Source organism: Equus quagga, chromosome 17 (genome assembly GCF_021613505.1).
Source record: "Equus quagga isolate Etosha38 chromosome 17, UCLA_HA_Equagga_1.0, whole genome shotgun sequence".
NCBI classification, from domain to species: Eukaryota; Metazoa; Chordata; class Mammalia; order Perissodactyla; family Equidae; genus Equus; species Equus quagga.
The window spans coordinates 18474605-18496904 of record NC_060283.1 but is presented as its reverse complement, the minus strand read 5'-3'; the positions used below and the strand labels follow the sequence as shown (position 1 = coordinate 18496904).

Genomic DNA, 22300 nt, shown 5'->3' with positions numbered 1-22300 from the left:
TCTTTTTTTAACATGACAGATTTACAAAACAACTGAATGGAATAATTTCTTTACTTTATACAGTGTAACACACCCACTTGGGCCCAACTAATTCATCACTGCCTATTCCTTCACTGCCAAGGATTCCAATATGCCCTTCTCGGAAGGAAACATAAGGATATAATTGGGTGGGTTATATTTCCAAAAATATTTCATTTAGGACATACAAATAAAAATCGGAATGCCAGGGTTGCCATTATATGTAGATTTATACACGATCCAAGTGAAGAATGTGAGTGAAGTTACCGTGTTTGTGTTGTTGGGCTTCATAGGTGATTTTGAGGTACAACTCTTCCTATTTTTCCTATTTCTAGCAATCTATCTTTTCACTCTGATAGGAAATTTGGGACTGGTTGTATTGGTCATTGGGGATTCCCGACTCCACAACCCTATGTACTATTTTCTGAGTGTGTTATCATTCTTGGATGCCTGCTATTCTTCAGTTGTCACCCCGAAAATGTTGATCAATTTCCTGTCAGAGAATAAAACTATTTCATTTCTTGGATGTGCAGCACAGATGTTTTTCTATGTTACTTTTGGGACCACAGAATGCTGTCTCCTGGCTGCAATGGCATATGATCGCTATGTAGCAATCTACAACCCTCTGCTGTATTCAGTTAACATGTCACCCAGGGTCTATGGGCCACTCATGATTGTCTCCTATCTTTGTGGAATTTTGAACGCTTCAGTGCACACGGGGGCTGCATTTACCCTGTCTTTCTGCGCATCTAATGAAATTAGACATTTTTTTTGTGACATCCCTCCTGTCCTCGCCATTTCTTGTTCTGACACGACCAAAAACTATCACCTAGTCTTCTACTTTACGGGCATTATTGAGATAGTCACTATCCTGATTGTCCTGGTCTCCTATGGTTTCATTCTGTTGGCCATTCTGAGGATGCATTCTGCTGAAGGGAGACGAAAAGTCTTTTCTACATATGGCTCTCACCTAACAGGAGTGTCACTTTATTATGGAACGATCTTTTCCATGTATGTGAGACCAAGTTCCAGCTACTCTTTGGACCGGGACATGATAGCGTCAGTTTTTTACAGCATTGCCATTCCCATGCTGAATCCCATCATCTACAGTTTAAGGAACAAAGATGTAAAAGAGGCAGTAAAAAGAGTGTTTGGAAAACACTGGTTTACCAATAAAATATACTCTTCACAGTAAACATTAAATTGATACCAATTAAGATTAATGTTCATTGTTCATTGTCTCCATATCAAAAAGTCATGATTACAGTGTTGGGTGTTTTTTTTTAAGTTTTGTAGTTCATTTCTGTTTTTCTCAGACATTTTTAAATAAAGATCATAATCAACCCTATATCTATGCAGTCTTTACACATGCAGAAAACTGCCATTCATTTGCTTCTAAGTTTGTATATACATATATATACATGTATATATATATGTGTCCCCCACATACACTCAAATGTATGTTCACACATATTTACCTATAGATGCTGATGCACGTTGTACTATTTTGCTGGGGCTGCCATAACAGAATACCAAAGATTAGATTGCTAAAAGAACAGAAATTTATTTTCTCACTCTTCTGGATGCTAGACTTTTAGATCAAGGTGTTCACTGGGTTGATTTCTTCCAAATCCTCTCTCTCTCTGCCTTTCACATGACCATCTTCTCCTTATGTCTTCACATGATCCTTTCTCTCTGAATGTTCATATCCTGATGTCCTCCTCTTTATAAGGTCAACAGTCATATTGGATTAAGGCCCACTGTAAATCACTAATTTTAAGATAATTACCTCCTCAAAGACTCGGTCTTCAAGTACAGTTACATTCTGAGGTACTAGGGGTTAAGATTCCAACATACAAATACTGGTTTATTTACACACACACACAGGTGTATATGTATTTAACCTTTACATGAAATTATAGGTATTATCTTTCATCTCCATGTAACTGAAATTGGACATGCTCCCATAGATGCAATCATATATAACTTTACATCTGCCTACCTTGAGCAAATACCACCTACGCGATACCAAAACCACAGTTCACATAATCCCAATCCACTCTCTATGGGGTCATTGGCATCTGATTCCAGTTCAAAGCACTGGGCTCCATCCTCAGATCTATGCATTGGCAGCAATCTAGCCCCAGCCTGTGGTTCAAGGACAACAGAGAATGTGTTTAAATTCCTGGTGTCCATTACCTTGTTGTTTGTGAGTGTGCATTTCTTCCCCTTTTATTATTTCATTATTTCATGCACAGCATGAACATTAGACCCATTCTTTATTTCCTCGTAGAATAAGAGACTAAGCATTAGCATTTAGCAAGATTATACTTATCAAGAAAACAAAAGACAAGCACATCAGAGAATAAGGTGCAACTGGCTGGCAGATTGACTTTTCCTACAGGACTGATCCTGACTCAACTTGGGTTCTGTTTTTTTTTTTGACACCTACCCCTCTGTGATGCCTTTGAAGATGCCACCTACCCCTCGTAGTCCAGACCCAAGAAAAAGGTACAAAAGAGAGTCTTTGCTATGCACATGTTCAGCAGTGTTTCCAACAGACCCTATTTGCATTGCAAGAAGTGTCTTTTTAAAGTTTATTATAAGTGGTACTGTCCTTTTCTTCCTTACTTTCTTTCACCATCATTGTTATTATTGTTCTTATATTTTGTAAAAACCCATGTAGTATCAACAGAACAGTCTCCCAGAAAACAGAGTGCAACTTTAGTATACTTCCCTAAAATGGGATTATTAAGTTTAAATAACACCTCAGCATTACATATACAAAGTATCTCTTACCACATTAAATTCCCCCCACAATATTTCTGCATTTCATTCCTCATGTTTGGAACTCTCTGCACACTGCTATTCCCATGATTGTTTCCTTTAAACGTCTCTTGTTAGTAAGGATCTCATTGACTAATTATAGTCTCATTGACTAATTATAATCGCAATTCATCCTCGTTGTATCTCCTCATATTCCATCTTCCTTAAATTTTCCCATTGTGCTTATCATTATTTTACATAGTATGCATTTAATTTATATTTAATTAATTGTCTAATCTATTTTCCTTAATCTGGACCATGTCTGACACATATTACTGCTCAATAAATATTCCCTTAATGAGTGAATAATTTACATAGTGTACTGTCAAAAACAGTTTATTTAATTCACCTTAGAGATGTAGGTGAAACAGAGATAGCATTTTGCATTTAGATACTTGGGATGTTTTAGAATTCCTGGTTGATTTTCCTTTTTAAATTTTTCCTTATCTTTCCATTGGTCTATTTTGCTATTTTTTTCTAACTTTAGGATTTTTACGTGGATTTCCCAGTGACACCATGTCAGTGGCATCCCACACATTTTACTCTCTCACACATTCATTATCGATATTTCTCACTTTTTCCTTATTTCTCTATGGATTAGGAGTGGTTTAATTATTTTTCAATGGCTATATGGACTAATTTGAGAACTTTTTGTAAAAAAAATTATTTCAAAACAGAATGCAATTTATGTTATTTTCTGTATTTAGACCTTATCTTTTGCAAATATTGTCATTTTCCCCAAATGTTGCAACATATTCTTGAAAAGAAAGAGAATCCGTTTTTCTTATGATCAGCATTTAATACATACTTTTCTATAAAAACAATCTTCTTTCCTCGTAGTAATTCTGTTACGTCGTCATTAATGTTTTGTTGACTAAAACTATATAATAGAGGTGTATTAGGTTTTCCTAATGTTAAAATACTTCCATGTCTGTCTTTGCATGTCCCACGTGAGAAATTTCCTGATTTAAGATATTTGTTGTGACAATATTTTTTGCATAAATAGCACTCAATGCCAAGTCTTCATTGTGAATTACAGTCTATCATTACAACATATCCATTTTTAATGTATTTTGATGCTATTTCCTACATTCTGTATTTCTTGATATTAACATTAGAGCCAATGCTTTCTTTTCATGAGTATTACGTAATTATGTCTTTGCTTGAGATTTTATTTTTACCTTTCTGAAACATTTCACAATATATTTGGATTTAAAGAACTGTACGGAATGTCTTCCTTTTTAAGGGATGTTAGGTGCATTTTTAATTATTGCTAAATATATATTTACTCTTAGCTTTGTCATAATGTGCATATTAAAATGTGTCATACACACACAGAGGTGTATATAAGCATGTATACACAGTCATACATACACATAAAAATACATTTAAAAATCACATTTCTATTATCCTCATTGTTCTTTTTTAGATACAGCCTCTTGGTTTCCCACTATCAGAAATATTGACATTAGTAATTAACAGTTAAATTTTGGTTTTGCTGCCTTTAATCTTATATTCATTTTCGTTGTTTTTTTTTAGCTTTCTTGATTCCATTTTATGTGGGCACGAAGTATGGCTTTTGAAAGATATATGATCAACTTAGCTTCCTAGTCCTTAAAAGCAGCAGAGTTTTTTGATCTGGATTCTGTACAGGAAATACTGACTTTAATATATATAATTTAGTACTGATCATTCTTTGCTGACATAGAACATAATTTACTCTTTCAATAGGAAGTTTCAAATCTTCTTTCAATTCAGAAAAAGTCTTAATCATAGCTTGTGATATTTCTGCTGTTGCTTTGGCTAAATTTTCTTGTTTGTAGGATCAATTCATATGCATGTTCTATTTTCTTTGTCTATATATTATTCCTCCTATCGTCTGTTTCTCTTACTGTTGTGTTTTTATGGGTTCTATCCACTTTGTGTTTGTTTGTTTGTTTCACATGATCTTATATTTTCCTTATCAAATGCAACTGATTTTTAGAGACATCTAAGTATTAAGATATAATTTTTGGTATGTTTAAAGCGTTGTTCATTTTCATCACTCCAAAATGAGAGCTTGCACTGGCTAGCAGTCATTCATTCTGCATTCTTATACACCCCCAAATGTAGGAACCACTAACACACTTTCTGTCTCTATATGTTTGCCTATTCTGGACATTTAACATAATCATATCATACATTGTGTGGTCTTTCACATCTAATTTACTTAACTTAGAAATATATATATTTTTTTAATAGCTTGGTCTTTTTTGTTTTTTTTTAAGATAGGCACCTGAGCTAACAATGTTGGCAATCTTTTTCTTTTCTGCTTTTTCTCCCCAAATCCCCACAGAGTATAGTTGTATATTTTATTTACTTGTGAGTCCTTCTAGTTGTGACATGTGGCCTCAACATGACCTGATGAGCAGTGCCATGTCCACGCCCAGGACCCGAACCGGTGAAACCCTGGGCCTCTGAAGTAGAGTGCATGAACTTAACCACTCTGCCACAGGGTCAGCTCCAGAAATATGGTTTTGAGGTTCTTCCATGTTGTAATATCCATGATTATGTGACTTCCTTTTATTGCCCAACAGTATTCCTTTGTGGGGTTATATCTTTTTTGTTTATCCATTCATCAGTTGATGGACACTTGGGTTGTTTTCACTCTTTGGCTGTTAATCATAACGCTTATGATCTTTTTTGTACAAGTGTTTAAGTGAACATATGCTTTCAATTATCTTGGGTGGGTACTGAGGAGACTGAGGAGTGGGCCCAGGCGTAGATGATTTCACTGCTGAATTCCACCATTTAAAGAACAATCACTACCAATCTTTCATTTCATAACTTCTTCTGGAAATAGCAGAAGTGGAAACACTTATCAACTCATTCTGTGATGCTGATGCCAAAACCAGACAAAGACACTTGTGTAGGGGAAAAAAATGGTAAATGACCTGTTAACTCTTATGAATACAGATGTAAAAATTCTCAACAAATCACTGGCAAATCAAAATTAGCCATGTTTCTTCTATTTTGTCATAAATTTTACTTTTCTGTATTAAATTTACAATTCACCAGCATAGTTTTGCTTCAGTCACTTATTTTTTGAAGCAAATAAAATTACAAACTCAATCATTTTTATATTTACCTTCATTCTTACGTTTTTGATGTTTTTTATTTCTTTGTCTAGGCCCATGTTTTCTTCTGTTCTACTCCTTCTGCATAGAAAATTGCTGAAGCACGAGCTAGCTGGCTATATTATTTCATTTTGTGTGCCTGTGAGTGTTCACTTGCACGTCTGTGTTTGTGTGAGTTTGTGCATTTTTATTTTCCTTGCAAAGTCTTTACCTATATATTGGAAAGATATTTCAAAGATTTCAGTGGGTATGAAATTCTGAAGTGACAGTTATTATTTTTCACTACTTTAAATACATCCCTCCGTGATCTCCTGGTGTGTCTCATTTCTTCTGGTCTCTGCAGTAATATTGATGTTATTCCTTCAGTATATGATACATATTTCTTCCTGAATTCCTTAATATGTTTCTACTTTGCTTTTTTAAATCAATGATTCTGAAGAGTGTAGCACATTTTCTTTGTTGGTTGGTTTGCTTTTCGCTTTCATCTGTGATGGTTAATTTTTAAGTCAAATTGGGTGGGCTATAGAGTACTCAAATATTTGGTCCATTATTATTATGAGTGTTTCTGTGATGGTGTTTTTGACGAGATTAAAATTTAAATTGGTATACTTTGTGTGAAATAGATTGCCCTCCACAATGTGAGTGACCCTTATCCAATAAACTGAAGGCCTGAATAAAACAAGGACCAGCCTCCCCTGTGCAAGAGAGAAATTTCCAGGGTACTGACTTCAGGCATCATCTGTAACATCAGCTCTTCCTGGTTCTACAGAAGAGTGCTTTGGACTCCAACTGAAACATTGTCTCTCCTGGGTCTCTAGCCTTCAAGCTCATCCTATAAATTTTGAGTTTGTCATCCTCCATAATTCTGTAAGGAAATTCTTTATAATAAATCTCACTCCCTCTCTTTTTATATATATATATATATATGTGTGTGTGTATAACTTATTGGTTCTGTTTCTCTGGAGAACCCTGCCTGATGCAAACTTTGGTATTGAGAATGGTTCTGGAGAATCAAAATTTTAAAGACGAATTTTCCTTATTGGTTCTGAAGTTTCTGGAATTAGCTATCTAAGCATTAGTGTCACTTAAAGACCTTAATGACTTTATTTCCAGCAGTAAAGAGAATACTGTTAGTCTGTGGTATGATCTGACAATAGAGATATTCAAAATATTACCATTGTATACTCCTAATAAAATGTTTATGAGAAGCAAGTGTCTGGATGATCAACTAAGTTATACTTTCAAACATTTTTATAAAACTAACAAGTATAACAAGATTGGCTTGTTGTTCCTAATATCATTGGACAAAGAGGGGTAAGAAAAGCATAGGCTCAGAATTTCAAATTCCCAACATGAGAGCCACATAAATGACTTTAAAGTTTCTATGTCTGCCCCTATCTCCTGTAGGTACAGAGCTGAGATTGCTGGAAACACAACCCAAAATTATTAAGCCTTGCAGAGTGTCTACTGCTAAAGTGAGGGCATTAGTTGGGGGAAAAAATGAGATTCTGAAAATTGGAATATGAACTTGCAACAAGACCCTAATACAGCTGTTGATATTGATCTCTTAAATTTTGACGGTTCTATTTGGCCATTAGAAGTATCTTTACCATTCTCATCTGAGCAGATTAATCTTACATTGCCTAAGGAAAATGTTATAGCTTCTCCTGGGGCAGTTATCATGCAGTATAATGCTAATTCTCATCTGGACCCATCTCCAACATCCCTCCTTGCATCTAGATCTATAATTATACACAAGTCACAACAGGCCCCTAAAGGTGAGGTATGAAATGTGACCCAAGAGGAGGTACACTACATTCTAAAAGTACTTGAATTTTCTACTTTATACAGACAGAAATTTGGAGAATATGTGTAGATAAAGGGTGTGGGATAATGATGGAAGAAACATAACGTTGGATCAGGCCAAATTTATTAATATGGGTCTACTAAGCAGAGATTCTGCATTTCATTTGGCAGATTAGGGAGTTAGAAAGGACTCTAAGAGTTTGTTTGAATAGTTAGCTGAACCACTGAGCAAACGGTGGCCCATAGTGAGCAAGTTGGTAATACCAGTCTGACTTGATTTATTGAAAGGAAAGGGATTCAAAGTCTTAGAAGATTAGATGTTTAGAGTAGATCTGTCATTTAAGACCTACTCACCCACACTGAGAGGATCCAGAAGACATAACTTTTGCCAGCAATGTAAGAAATAAATTTGTCAGGGAAGATCCCGCATTCCAGAAGAACTCCCTCTTTTGTCTTCTCTATGGGCCAAAACTTACAATGAGAACTGTAGCCACTGGATAGGGAAATATAAATGCAATGGTAATAATTGATCCTGGGGTGTCAGGGGCCAACTGGTAGCATTCGATCACCAAAGGCAAGGTGGGCACAATTGTGGTAACGGACAGCAGAATCAAAGCAGCAATCAGAATAGTCTAATGTTTTACACAGACCTCTAGTGTTGACTAGCTAATCATGGCTTTCCTAGAAGCGAAATAGATAGGAAGTCCATTAAATTCTTACTTGATCTGTATAAGCAAAAAGGATTCAGATCAAGTGAACCAAAGTCTAATTAAAATCATTAAGATAGTCACAGCCCCTCAGTCAATTCCCAGACTTGAGAGAGTTTACAGACCCAGAACTCCTTGAATGAAAGGGACTTGGGTCCCCTTAAGGAAGGACCCAGAACACTACCCAAAGTTTATGCTGTTAATCTTTCTCCCAGCCTTCCCTGAAGGGACTAATGGACTTATACCACGGTAACTGCACAGGAGAAAAGGAAATGATCATAGTTTTCCCAGACTACTGGACGATGTGAACTGACACTAATTCCATGAGACACAAAATGTCACTGTGGCCCTCTAGTCAGAGTAGAGCCTTATTGAGGTCAAATGCTCAATAAAGTTTTAGCTTAGGTCCATCTCATAGTGAGCCCCGTGTGTCCCCAAACCCATCCTGTGGTTAGTCTTCTAGTTCCAGAATGCATAATTTGAATAGATATACTTAGCAGTTGGCAGAATCCCTAGATTGGTTCCCTGACCTGTGGAGTTGGGGCTATTATGGTGAGAAAGTATAAATAGAAGCCATTAGAACTTACTTTACTTAGAAAAATAGCAAATCAAAAGCAGTACCTCATTCCTGGAGAGCTTACAGAGATTAGTGCCACCAAAAAGGACTTAACAGATACAGAGGTGATGATTCCAACCATGTTAACATTCAACTCTTCTATTTGACTTGTGCAGAAGATGGATGTTAAAGAATGACAGTGGATTATTGTAAACTTAACCTAGGGGTGACTTCAATTGCACCTGATGTTCCAGGTGTGGTTTCACTGCTTGAGCAAACTAACACATGCCCTGGTACCTGTTATGCAGCTACTGATCTGTATCTCCAAACTTGCCCATAAGGCTCACAAGAAGCAGTTTGCTTTCAGCTGGTAAGGCCAGGAATACACCTTCACTCTCTCCCCTTGGGGGTGTATAACTCTCTAACTGTGTGTCATAATTTAGTTTGCAGAGTTCTTGATCCTTTCCTTTCCACAAAAGATTAATACTTGTCCATAACATAGATGACATCATGCTGATTGGACATAGTGAGAAAGAGATAGCAACAACTCTAGTTGTTGGTATGATATTTCTCCACCATAGGGTGGAAAATAAATCCAACTAAATTCCAAGGGCCTTCTATCTCAGTGAAATTTCCAGAGGTCCATTGATGTGGGATATGTTGAGATATATCTTCTAAAGTGAAGTGAAAATAAGCTTCTGCATCTAGTATCTACTAGAAAAAAGAAAGAGGCACAATACCTAGTGGGCCTGTTTAGATTTTGGAGGCAACATATTCCTTATTTAGGTGTGTTACTCTGGTCTCTTTGCCAAGTGATCCAAAGCTTCTAGTTTTGAGTGGGGTCCAGAACAAGAGAAGACTCTTCAACAGCTCCAGGCAACTGTATAAGCTATCCTGTCACGTGAGCCATTTGTTCCAGTACATCCAATGATACCTGAGGTATCAGTGGCAGATAGGGATGCTGTTTAGAGCATTTGACAGGTCTCTATAAGTAAATATCTATGGCCCTGTCGTTCTCTGTGAATAAATAGTCTTTTACTTGAGAGCAAGCTCTTGGCCTGCCACTGGGCCTTAGTAGAATTCTTGACCAAGGGCCAACAAGTTAACACATGACCTAAGATACCTATTATGTTCTGGGTGGTATAAAAATCTTAAAAGGTTTGCTTTCAGGACGCATATATATTTTAAGGACCTTTTGTTTCTTTAACAGAGTATGTGAAGATAATATCTAGAAAGCCATCATCAAAAGAATAAAAAATATGATTTCAATTATAAAAACATACTATATATTGCATCATCTCTATTTATTAGTCTACAGTGAAGAGGAAACTTATCTTTAAAAGTAAAACTGCTAAGTAAATGAACACAATTGTTTCTGAGAACTCAGAAAATAAAGGCCTACTAAACGAAATTACATCACTAACTTATTTAAAAATTTAGGACCATAGTGAAAAGTAGATTTCAGTTAAATCTGCATGCAAGTTAAATATATAAAACAGTAACTTATTAGTTCAAATGTCTCACAATGCTGAAAATCTGAGAAGAAATTTTCTCAATGCCTCTTTGACATCTTTGTTCCACAGAGCGTATATCATAGGATTGAACATAGGGATCAAAACAGCATGGAAAACAGAAAGCAGTCTGTCTGTTTCTTCACAGTGATTGGATTTAGGTTTTAAATAGGTGATAGTGCCTGACCCACAGAATAATGAGGTGGGAAGAGCAGGTTGAAAATGTTTTGGTCTGTCCTGTGCTTGATGGCAATTTCAAGTTAGTAGAGATAATTCTACTATAGCACCCAAGTATCAACATAAAAGGAATGGAGACAAGCAATACAGCAAATATGTAGGTCACCAGCTCATTCACAAAGATGTCTCCACAAACCAGCTTCAGTAATGGTGGGATGTCACAGAAGAAGTGGTTGATTTGATTGGAACTACAAAAGGCTAGAGAGAAAATCTGGCATGTTGTCCCTACCTGCACTGGAATTCCACTGACCCAGGAGGCACCCACCAGCTAGACACAGACCTTGTAGTTCATGACTAGAGGATAGTCCAAAGGGTTACAAATGGCCACATAGTGGTCATAGGCCATCATGGCCAAAAGGAAACACATGGTGATTCCCAGCACAAGGAAGGAGAACATTTGCGTAGCACAGGCAAAAATAGAAATAGCTCCTTTCTGGTTACAAAAGTCCATGAGCATTCTGGGAATTGTGACAGATAGAAAACAGATTTCTAGGAAAGAAAAATTGCTAAGGAAAAAATACATGGGGGTCTGAAGACTAGACTCTACTCTTGTTGCTAGAATTATGATGCCATTTCCCAATAGGATAATCATATAGATGACTAAGAACATCCCAAAAAGAAACCAGTTGAATTTGAGAATATCAGAAAAGCCCAAGAGAACAAATTTCATCATTATAGTGAAGTTGGTTTCTGTAATTGTCAAATTACTTTCTCTCTGTGGACTCACATTTTTTTGCTGCATTTTCCACTTTTATAATTGGATTGGGACATGAGCTTTGGCCTTTATAATTTCTTAATTGCTTTCTGACACTTTCAGGGAGATGAGATGAAATGAGAGAAATTTGAGGGTTTACTCTCATCTCCCAGCTGATAACATCAGAAACAAAAATGCTTTCCTTGCCATAAGGCTGGCGTTCTAGTTTTTATTTGTCCCCTCTTGTGTGATGGGTAAGGAACATACATTTGTAAGTAGTAACATTCACAGTGTGAGAAGGGAGAACACAGATGAGCTATTCCAGTCAAAACCCCAACTCAATTATCAATTGACCAACTTCCATGAATTTTTTTCCCTATCAATCTAGTCAATAATATAATGTCTGGCCTATAAGACCTAACACAGTGTTCAGCTGAATATTTGCATGCATATCTTTTCTACCCTTGGCATTACATCCCATAATTCATTTTATAAAGAATATAGCACAAGGCTCTCCCCTAATATTTTACTCTGTATATGATTCTGAATTAAATTAAAACATGAAATTATTAGAATTGGTTATTTTCTATGAAGTGAGAGAGGTTAATTAAAAATACAATGAGAAAATAAAAGACAAATCATTAATTTTCAGGGTAGTGAGGTTCCAGTAATTCTCATTCTAATTCCTTGGATTAAAAGGTATTTTATTGCTTAAAAAACACAACTTCTGGCATTTAGCTATTTTAATCCTAATAATATTTAGGCATTGTAGGGGAGGAAGACAATTCATCTACCCTCTTGGTCCTTCTGGCTGGTTCAAGAATTAAATTGACATGAGACAGAATAACAGAAGAAAATAAAACAAAGCTTTATAACATGTATACATGGCAGAAACCCAGGAAAACTGAGAAACTTGCCAGAATGGCCAAGATCCTCACCATAAATACTATCTTCAGCTAAAGACAAAGGAGCATGTTGGAGGTGTAGGGAATCAGTTACAGGAGATTATCAGAAAAAGCACAGTTAACAAGAGTAAGGTTATTGATGTGGATTAAGGCTGCCCCAGCTAGAGAAGCCCAAGGTGACCTGGCCTACATGCCAAACTATACGACCCAGTGGACTTTTTTTTATGGTATGAATTAGGACCTCCCCAGGGAGCGAAGCCCAGGGCATCCTCACCTACATGCCGATCTATATGGCCAGATTTGTATCTAAAGTTATATGACCGCACAATAACCAGACCCCATCTGCACTGAAATCATTTAATGACTTTTTACATCATCTTTTCTTTTTTTCCAGTAAAAATAAGTCACGTACCCATGCCTTATAAAATTAGCCCTAACCCTCAACTTGGGGGAGCAGCAGGAGCTCTGACTGCCCGTGGGTCCTGTCCCCACGCACCAGCTCTGACTGCCCATGGGTCCCGTCCCCATGCGGCAGCAGCAGGAGCTCTGACTGCCCGTGGGTCCTGTCCCCACGCACCAGCTCTGACTGCCCGTGGGTCCTGTCCCCATGCGGCAGCAGCAGGAGCTCTGACTGCCCGTGGGTCCTGTCCCCACGCACCAGCTCTGACTGCCCATGGGTCCTGTCCCCATGCGGCAGCAGCAGGAGCTCTGACTGCCCGTAGGTCTTGTCCCCACACACCAGCTCTGCCTGCCCATGGGTCCTGTCCCCATGCCAGCAGGGGCAGCAGCAGGAGCTCTGACTGCCTGTGGGTCTTGTCCCCACACACCAGCTCTGCCTGCCCATGGGTCCTGTCCCCATGCCAGCGGGGGCAGCAGAAGCGGCGGCAGCAGAAGCTCTGACTGCCCATGGGTCCTGTCCCCATGCTATTCCACACTATTCTCTAAATAAAACAGCACTACTGCCAGATCTTGAGAGTCTAAGAAATCTTTCTTTCCACTCCTCGGCTCACCTGGGCTCACCGACCCCGCATCAGTTATCATGCAGATTTAAGACCTTGACTTCCTCATTGATGATAGTTTCTAGAGATAAGGTCACCCCCTTCTTCCCAGCACAGAGAAACAGACACCTTTACAAATGGAGATTTCCCTTAAAAATGTAAATATCTCTTACAAAGGGTAACTTCTACTTGGTTCTAAAAGTTTCTCCCATGTGTCTGCAGTTTTTGAAAAATAAACAGCCCAAAATAATCTTCATACAAGGAGACATATCCTGAGCGGGCAAATTCTGCTCCCCTACAGGCATATTGCTTTATTTTGAGCACAAACTAAATGTTTCTAGGGAAAAGTAAAATCAGCATTAAAAAACTTTAGCAAATATAGTCAGATTTTGTGTCCAAATCCTGCCATGTTTATAAGCTGATTTGATTGGACAGTATAAACAATAACAGCATATGAGCCAAAAAGTAGCACCACATATTTTTTCCAGGAAATTACAATTTGGATGATATTAATGCTTCATTTTTCCCCAATAAAACGAGAGTCCCTAATAAAAGGATAGTCCTTCTCATAGAAATTCTTTTATTTATAAAGGCAACATTTACTTTATTATCAATGTAGCAAAACATGTTTAATTAATTTGAATGTAATATATCATTTGTTGATTATATTTTATTAATATGTTAGCTCCTAAAATGAATAATTTTTGCACTATTATAATTGTTAACAATAGACCTTAGGAATGTATATATTTTAAATACTTCAAACATATTATTTAATTTAATTTTTTAATTCAGAAAGTCAGAAATATACAGATGCTGTCTTAAATAATGAATGCATTTTCAACCAACATATACTTAAGATTCCAATTTATATTATTTATTGAATCTTCATCCTGAAATTTCAAAAATCATCTTGAATTGAAACAGAATATCAACATATCAATAGTTCATATTGACAAATAAAAATGGCAAGCAATAGGATATATAGGAGTATATGAGGAAGCCATGTGGTATAAACCTAATTCGGCCTTTTTTTTTTTTCCTCCAAAAGGGCCTGACTGGCTATTGAGCACGCATTGCATATCTGCTTAGACATTTCCTATGGCCAGAACAAAGGCCCTTGAGATAAAGATGCAACTTCCCGACATTAACATTTTTCCTTAGGCTAGGAACTGATTGCTGCACTCACCTCCCAGCTCACCTGTGACCACCCAGCTGGAGACAACAGACTGCCACCCTGCTGTGTTCACCAAGACAGAAGACCTACCTGCTATTTCCATCAATCGCTGTGCCAACAGAGTAGTCTCGCGACTATTGTATAAGGGACATTCCAATCATATGTGAAACATCCTCTTTGAGGGTATATAACGACCCTGTATACCCCCCCCCCCACCTCTTTGGAGTGCTCTGTTCCTTTGTGGAAAGACTCTCCCGGGTTATAATCCTCAGATTTAAGCTCAGAATAAACTCACCCAAATTTTCATTTATAGATTGGATATGGATTATTTTCGTCGACAATATTTAACTTTTTCAATTTTGCTCAAGTCACTTCTTTCTCGATGATGTTTTATATTTTCAAATATTAAATGATTTAGAATCTACACCATTTTTAAAAAATTACTTAATTTGCTTTTTTTTTGTGAAGAAGACTGGCCCTGAGCTAACACCTGTTGTCAATCTTCCTCTTTTTGCTTGAGGAAGATTGTCCTTGGGCTAACATCTTTACCAATCCTCCTCCACTTTGTATGTGGCACACTGCCACAGCATGGCTTTATGAGTGAGGTGTAGGTCCATGCCAAGCATCCCAAACCAGGATCGGTGGGCTTCCAAAGTGGAGCATGTGAACCCAAACAATAAGCCACTGCACTGGCCACTAATTTGCTTTTTAAAGAGCAAGTGTCCTTTACAGAGGAAATAGTAACTTCTTCCCTGTGGGAATAGCTCCTTTCCCTCTTTACATCTACATTGCTGGTTAAGTACTCCTGTTTGCAATTAATTTGGTGTGTTTTTCCAAAAACATTTTTACATGGTAGACCAGAGTTTCCTTTATTATCTTCATGGAATATAATTTCACACACTCTTCATTTCCCAGATCTAGTCAGATTGCATGGATGTCTTAGAAGAAGAAACAGTCTTAATGATCTGATATTACCTCAAGAAAATGTTCTAATTCCTTATTTATTGATTTTTATGTGTCTTATTTTATTTTCCATAATTCCTCTGAATAGACTTTTTCAGCAAATCATGCATTTTTAACATCATCTGGACATGTTCTACTTATTTTCTCATCTTTAAGAAATACTAATTTGCTTTGTAGAAATATACATTTGTGGGTGTGGGGTAAATTTTATGAAGACAAAGGCAATTCTGTATTATAGAAACTAAGATAACTTTATTCAAATTATCATTTTCTCTAAGACACTATGGGAGCCCTTGCATGGACAAACTTAGCTCATTAGTGAACGCTACAAATAAGGATTAAGAATAAGTATTATCTATATATTTTTTAAAAAAATTAAAAATCCCTCTTTCTTATTGCAACATTTAATGATTTAATATTTCTCCATTTTAACCCTCTTCCATATACTTTATGGGGAAGACTACTTAAAGCAGGAACTTAATATTTCCAGCCCCAAATTACTGCAATACTGTTGATTAAGTTTTGCTTCCATATCAATTTGCTGTTTCTGTAACAGAGTAATTTTCCGTGTTGGAGACTCTGCTTATCTTAACTCTGAGGAGAATATTTCTTCCAACTTTGGTCCCCAGCATTTTTTCTTAGTCAGGAGGTTAGAGTCCCTTTCAATTCTTTCACTCCACTTGTATTTGGAGATGGTAGGTACTTCCAGACCTCTGGCCTCCACTGGCTGGGACAAAGCACCCCCAACGCCACTGCCATAGATGTAGAATTAGGCACTGATGGGCAGAACAAGGGCTTCCTGTTTTCTTGCTCTAAATAATGTGCTCCTGCTGTCCCCACTGGTTTCAGGGTCAGTGCTTATCAGCTGGCAGGTGCCAATGGGAAATTTATGACTGATTATGTAATACACCAAGTTTTGACCATCTGACTCAATCACACGTTCTTCATGGGAAAAGAATATCTAAATACCAAATTTACACATAGCGAAAATCTGAGGACTATAAATAGGCTTGATACAAGCCCCCTATGGCCAAAAAAGAGAATATACATTTTCTTTCTTTTTTAAATTTCCATACATGACACCATGTTAGTGGGAGAAATTCTGAGAAAGCACTCCTTGCTGAAGCTGGAAAATATTCCCATTACCAACTGAAAGTATCACCTAAAAATATGTGCTCTTTTTCTCCTCTCCCCCACCTCCACCAATCTCTTTCTCCTCTGTTAACCAATAATCTGTTCTTTTTGTCCATGTGTTTGTTTATATTCCATATATAAGTGAAATTGTGTGATGTTTGTCTTTCCCTGTCTGGCTTATTTCACTTAACATGATAACCTCAAGGTCCATCCTTGTTGTTGTAAATGAGAGAATTTTGTCTTTGTCTTTTTTATGGCTTATTAGTATTCCATTGTATACATATATCACGTCTCCTTTATCCATTCATCTGTTGATGTGCACTTGGGTAGCTTCCACATCTTGGCTATTGTGAATAATGCTGCAATGAACATAGGGGTGCATAAGTCTCTTTGAATTGTTGATTTCAAGTTCTTTGGCTAAATATCCAGTAGTGGGATAGCTGGGTCATATGGTGTTTCTATTTTTATTTTTTTGAGAAATGTCCACACTGTGTTCCATAGTGGCTGCAACAGCTTGCATTCCGATCAGCAATACATGAGGGTTCCCTTTTCTCCACATCACCTCCAACATTTGTTGTTGTTTGTCTTAGTAATTATATCCATTCTGACTGATGTAGGTGATATCTCATTGTAGTTTTGATTTGCATTTCCCTAATCATTAGTGATGTTGAACATCTTTTCATGGACCTGTTGGCCATCTATAGATCTTCTTTGGAAAAACGTCTGTTCATATCCTCTGCCCATTTTTTGATTGGGCTATTTGTTATTTTGTTGTTGAGTTGTATGAATCCTTTATATATTTTGGAAATTAACACCTTGTCAGATATATGGTTTGCAAGTATTTTCTCCGAGTTGGTGGGTTGTCTTTCATTCTGTTCATGATTTCCTTTGCCTTGCAGAAGCTCTTTAGTCCCATTTGTTTATTTTTTCTTTTTTTTCCCATACCTGAATGGACGTGATATTCAAAAAGATGCTGCTAAGACTGATGTCAAACTGTGTACTGCCTTTATTGTCTTTTGGGAGATTTATGGTTTCAGGTCTTACAGTCAAGTCTTTAATCTATTTTGAGTTAATTTTGTATACGGTGTAAGATAATGGTTTACTTTCATTCCTGTGCATGTGGCTATCCAGTTTTCTCAACATCATTTATTGAAGAGACTTTCCTTTCTCCATTGTATGTTCTTGGCTCCTTTGTCAAAGATTAGCTGTCACGGATGTGTGGTTTTATTTGTGGGCTTTCAATTCTGTTCCATTGATCTGCTTGTCTGTTTTTGTGCCAGTACCATGCTGTTTTGATTACTAAAGCTTTGTAGTATATTTTGAAGACAGGGATTGTGATGCTTCCAGCTTTGTTCTTTTTTCTCAGGATTGCTTTTCTCTTTGTCATCTTTGATTGTTCAATATAAATTTTAGGATTTTTTTGTTCTATTTTTGTGAAGAATGTCATTGGGATTGCATTGAGTCTCTAGATTGCTTGAAGTGATTTGGACATTTTAACAATGTTTATTCTTCCAATCCATGTTCATGGTATATATCTCCACTTCTTTATGTTATCTTCAATTTCTTTCAATAATATCTTAGAGTTTTCAGTGTATAGGTCTTTCACCTCCTTGGTTTAATTTATTCCTAGATATTTTCTTCTTTTTGTGATGATTATAAATGGGTTTGTGTTCTTGAGTTCTCTTTCTGCTAGTTCATTATTAGAGTATAGAAATGCAACTGATTTTTTTAAGTTGATTTTTTACCCTGTAACTTTTATTACAGTTATTATTTCTAATAGGTTTCTGGTAGATTCTTTGGGGGTTTTCTATATATAGAATCATGCCATCTGCAAACAGTGAGAGTTTCACTTCTTCCTTTCTAATTTGGATAGCCTTTATGTCTTTTTCTTGTCCAATTGCTCTAGCCAAAACCCCTGGTATGTGTTGAATAGGAGTGGAGACAGTAGATACACTTATCTTGTTCATGTTCTCAGAGGGATGTTGTTCAGATTTTCACTGATAAGTATGATGTTGGTTTTCAGGTTGTCATATGTGGGCTTTATCATGTCGAGTTGTTTTCCCTCTATGACCATTTTATTGAGAGTTTTTCTCACAAATCGATGTTGGATTTTGACAATTGCTTTCTCTGCATCTATGGAGATGATCATGTAGTTTTTGTTCTGCCTTTTTTTAATATGGTGTATCACATTGATTGATTTGCAGATGTTGAACCATCCTTCTATCCCATTTGATCATGGTGTATGATCCTTTTATTGCATTGCTGTATTCACTTTGTGAATATTTTCTTGAGGTTTTTAGCATCTATGTTCATCAGTGATATTGGCCTGTAATTTTCCTTTTTTTGTGTTGTCCTTGTCTGGTTTAGGCATCAGGGTGGTGTTGGCCACATGGAACATGTTTGGAAGCATTCCATCTTCTTCAATTTTTTGGAATAGTTTGAGAAAGATAGCTATTAAATCTTCTTTGAATGTTTGGTAGAATTCTCTAGAGAAGCCATCTGTTCCTGGTCATTTGTTTTTGGTAAGTATTTTATTGTTCTTTCAATTTCTTAGCTTGTGATCGGTCTATTAAGATTCTCTATTTCTTCTTGATTCAGTTTTGGGAAGTAGTATGAGTCTAAGAATTTATCCATTCCTTCCAGGTTATCCAATTTGTTGGCATATAGTTTTTTACATTATTCTCTCATAATCTTTTGTATTTCTGTGGTATCTGTTGTAATTCTCCTCTTCCATTTCTAATTTTCTTTATTTGGTTAATTAATCTAATTTTATATATCTCTCTTTTTCCCTAGTGATTCTAGCTCAGGGTTTGTCAATTTTGTTTATCTCCTCAAAAAACAAGCTCTTAGTTTCCTGGATCCTTTCTCCTGTTTTATTGTTTGTTTATTTCTATTTTGTTTATTTCTGCCCTAATTTTTATTACTTCCTTCCTTCTGCTGAATTTGGGCTTTGTTTGTTCTTCTTTTTCTAGTTCTATTAGGAGTGATTTAAGATTACTTACTTGAGATTTTCCTTGTTTGTAGAGGTGGACCTGTATTGCTATGAATTTCCCTCTTAGATGTGCTTTTGCTGTATCCCATAATTACTTCATCTTTTCAGAAAAATGTATGGAAATTTAGGCTACAATTTAAGCAAAATACAACATATTTCTTCTGTTGTTCTTTGGCAACCATTATCTTTAAAAAACATCAAATAATAATCCATGATTGGATAAGTAGAAAACACTGTCATTGATATATAAATGGTAACTGTCATAGACATATACATATCTAAAAGAGAGGTATTTTTTCAGTAATGAGACACAAGTTTTATGATTTTTTATCAATAATTGTTTCATTTCTTAAAGGCTATCTAGTAAACAAAATCACCCAAAAAAGAAACAACCAGAAAACTATAGTTTAAATTGCTACATTTAGCTTGAAAGAAACATTTTCTCTGCTTAGATATAGATATATTTTTTTCATGTATTCATTTATTTTCTAAGTATTTTTTTAGTCTGTACTGTATAGCAGATCCTTTTTAAACACTGAGGTAAAACACTGAAAATATCAGCAAAAAGTTGCTTTCTTCATGGTATTTAGACTCTAGTGAAGAAGATTTATATTAAACACGATAAGAAATATATAACATACTATATACAGTGATAATGGCTTAAGAGAAAAAAGTGAAGCAGACAAATACTTAAGAATTGTCATGTGAGGGAGAAATGAAATTTTGGGTAAATGGCTTGGGAAAAGTCTCACTGAGAAATGATATTTAAATAAACAATGAAAAGAAGTGAGCTGGTAAAAGTGTGAATATCTGAGTGAATATCTGCGGTTAGAACAATGTGACAATACAGACAGAGGGAGAAGCTGGAGGATGCCTGATAAGTTCAAGCAGCCACCGGAGGGCAGCATGGCTGCAAGAATTGAACGATATTTAAATAGTAAAGCAATAAAACTATGATTTTTTAAATTTTTTCAACAATATTTCTCTTCCCTTGTAATTTATTTTACAAAACAGTCAAAATATTTCAAAACTTTAAACATTTGTTTCTACTCTGTAGGCATTATCACTTTCATGCTATCCGCAAATCTACTTTTCTTTTGCTGTATAATTCTTTATATCGCACAAGTATTAGGATATACACCTACAAAATCACTTACCAGTCTTATTTTCTTAAGTTTTCTGTAATTAATAATATATATGTATATATTTAATATATATAGATGAATCTATACATAAAATATATATTAAAATAAAATAAAAACTATTATGCACATACTAAAGTTTAAAATTTCTTATCCATGGCATCAGTGTCAGCCCAAATAGTAATAGCAATAGTCATTGCTTCCTCAGCTTCTCTGCAAGTGAAAGCGGTGTTCTGTTCAAAACAGTTTCCTGCCTATACTACAGGCATTCAAACATGTGCGCATTTTCTTATTTTCTCTGACCTACAATGCTTATCTACTTTCTACCATCTATAATAATCTTACCCTCTTTTCAAGCTTCAAGCATGTTCTATGCCTTCCCTGAGAACTCACTAGAGAGGACTTTTCTCCCATGAATACATAGCCTGGCACTTATATCTGTGACTTAGGAATCTCTAACCTGTTATTTACCTGGTAATGTGTGGATTTTCACATCTAAATTCTATGTTAGCCACTTACCATGGATACAGAGAGTTCCAGTATAGTGGATAAAAGTGCTGTCTTTAGGTTCTGAGAGGACAATTTGAGACATCATGCCCTATAATTATATTTCATGTCATTATTAGAAATTTCTCTACCTGTCTAAGTCTCAGGTTTTTAAAGTGTAATTAGATTGTGACTTGACTTCCCTGCATCTTACTTTCCTCATGAATAAAATTGGATTCATAATGTCAAACTTCTGAGATGTTATAAAGATTAAATGAAATAATCTCTGCCAAGTACTATGCAAAGAGCCTGGCATGGTAATCCTCAAAAGATGTAAACCCACGTTAATATCTCAGCAAGGGAAAAGTTTGTCTCTTAACCAGTACAAAGTGACTACTCCAGGAATACGATATTGTCGTATTCTCATGTGCACCTATCACTTATTAGTTTCAAATTTTTTCACAGACATTAACTTTCTTACTGCCTGCAAAACCATCATAAGATTTTGTAACTGAAAATTTTTTTTTTTTGCATTTTTTATTACCTTCTAAGATGGGTCCTTTCTATTACCTGGATAAGCACTTATTTTCTTAGTGCCTGTAAGGGGCTGGAAACACAAGTTCTGAAATTAAATACTGAGATTAGATTTAATTGATTTGAATGATAAATGAGGGAAAAATTTGACTGCTTGTTGGATTTCAAGGGAAAAACAATAATGCTAATTGAGCACTTTCTTGGTGAGAATCATATAACAAGCCCCTGAGAACATCAGGAAAAATGAATTTGAGTGGACAGATAAATCAGTTGTGGATTTACAAATTAGTTCTCAGGAGGGTGAATTGTGTAAAATGTGTTCTTTCATGTCTCACAAAATTATCAATAAAATCTACTTTGCATATTAATGGTAAAGAATTGGTTAGCGTTTTGGATAAAAAATGATACTATGCATGAATTATCAGATCTGTTACACATTTTCCATATTTGGTAGTTGCTAAACAGGACTAAACAATGAGACCAGATGAATTACTTAAT

The 22300-nt window shown here is 36.0% G+C and overlaps 1 protein-coding gene and 1 pseudogene across 1 annotated transcript; one reads left to right on the top strand and one right to left on the bottom strand.

Annotated features, from left to right (window-relative positions):
- Positions 1–220: 220 nt before the first annotated feature.
- On the top strand, positions 221–1213 carry LOC124229178 (olfactory receptor 5T1-like). The gene has a single exon (XM_046644260.1). The coding sequence runs from the start codon at positions 221–223 to the stop codon at positions 1211–1213; it is 993 nt and encodes a 330-aa protein (XP_046500216.1).
- A 9336-nt stretch (positions 1214–10549) lies between these two features.
- On the bottom strand, positions 10550–11519 carry LOC124228366 (olfactory receptor 10AG1-like; annotated as a pseudogene).
- Positions 11520–22300: the final 10781 nt, after the last annotated feature.

Bases quoted from the DNA above. Each gene is read 5' to 3' on its own strand.
- LOC124229178 (XM_046644260.1), top strand. From the start codon at position 221: ATGCCAGGGTTGCCATTATATGTAGATTTATACACGATCCAAGTGAAG.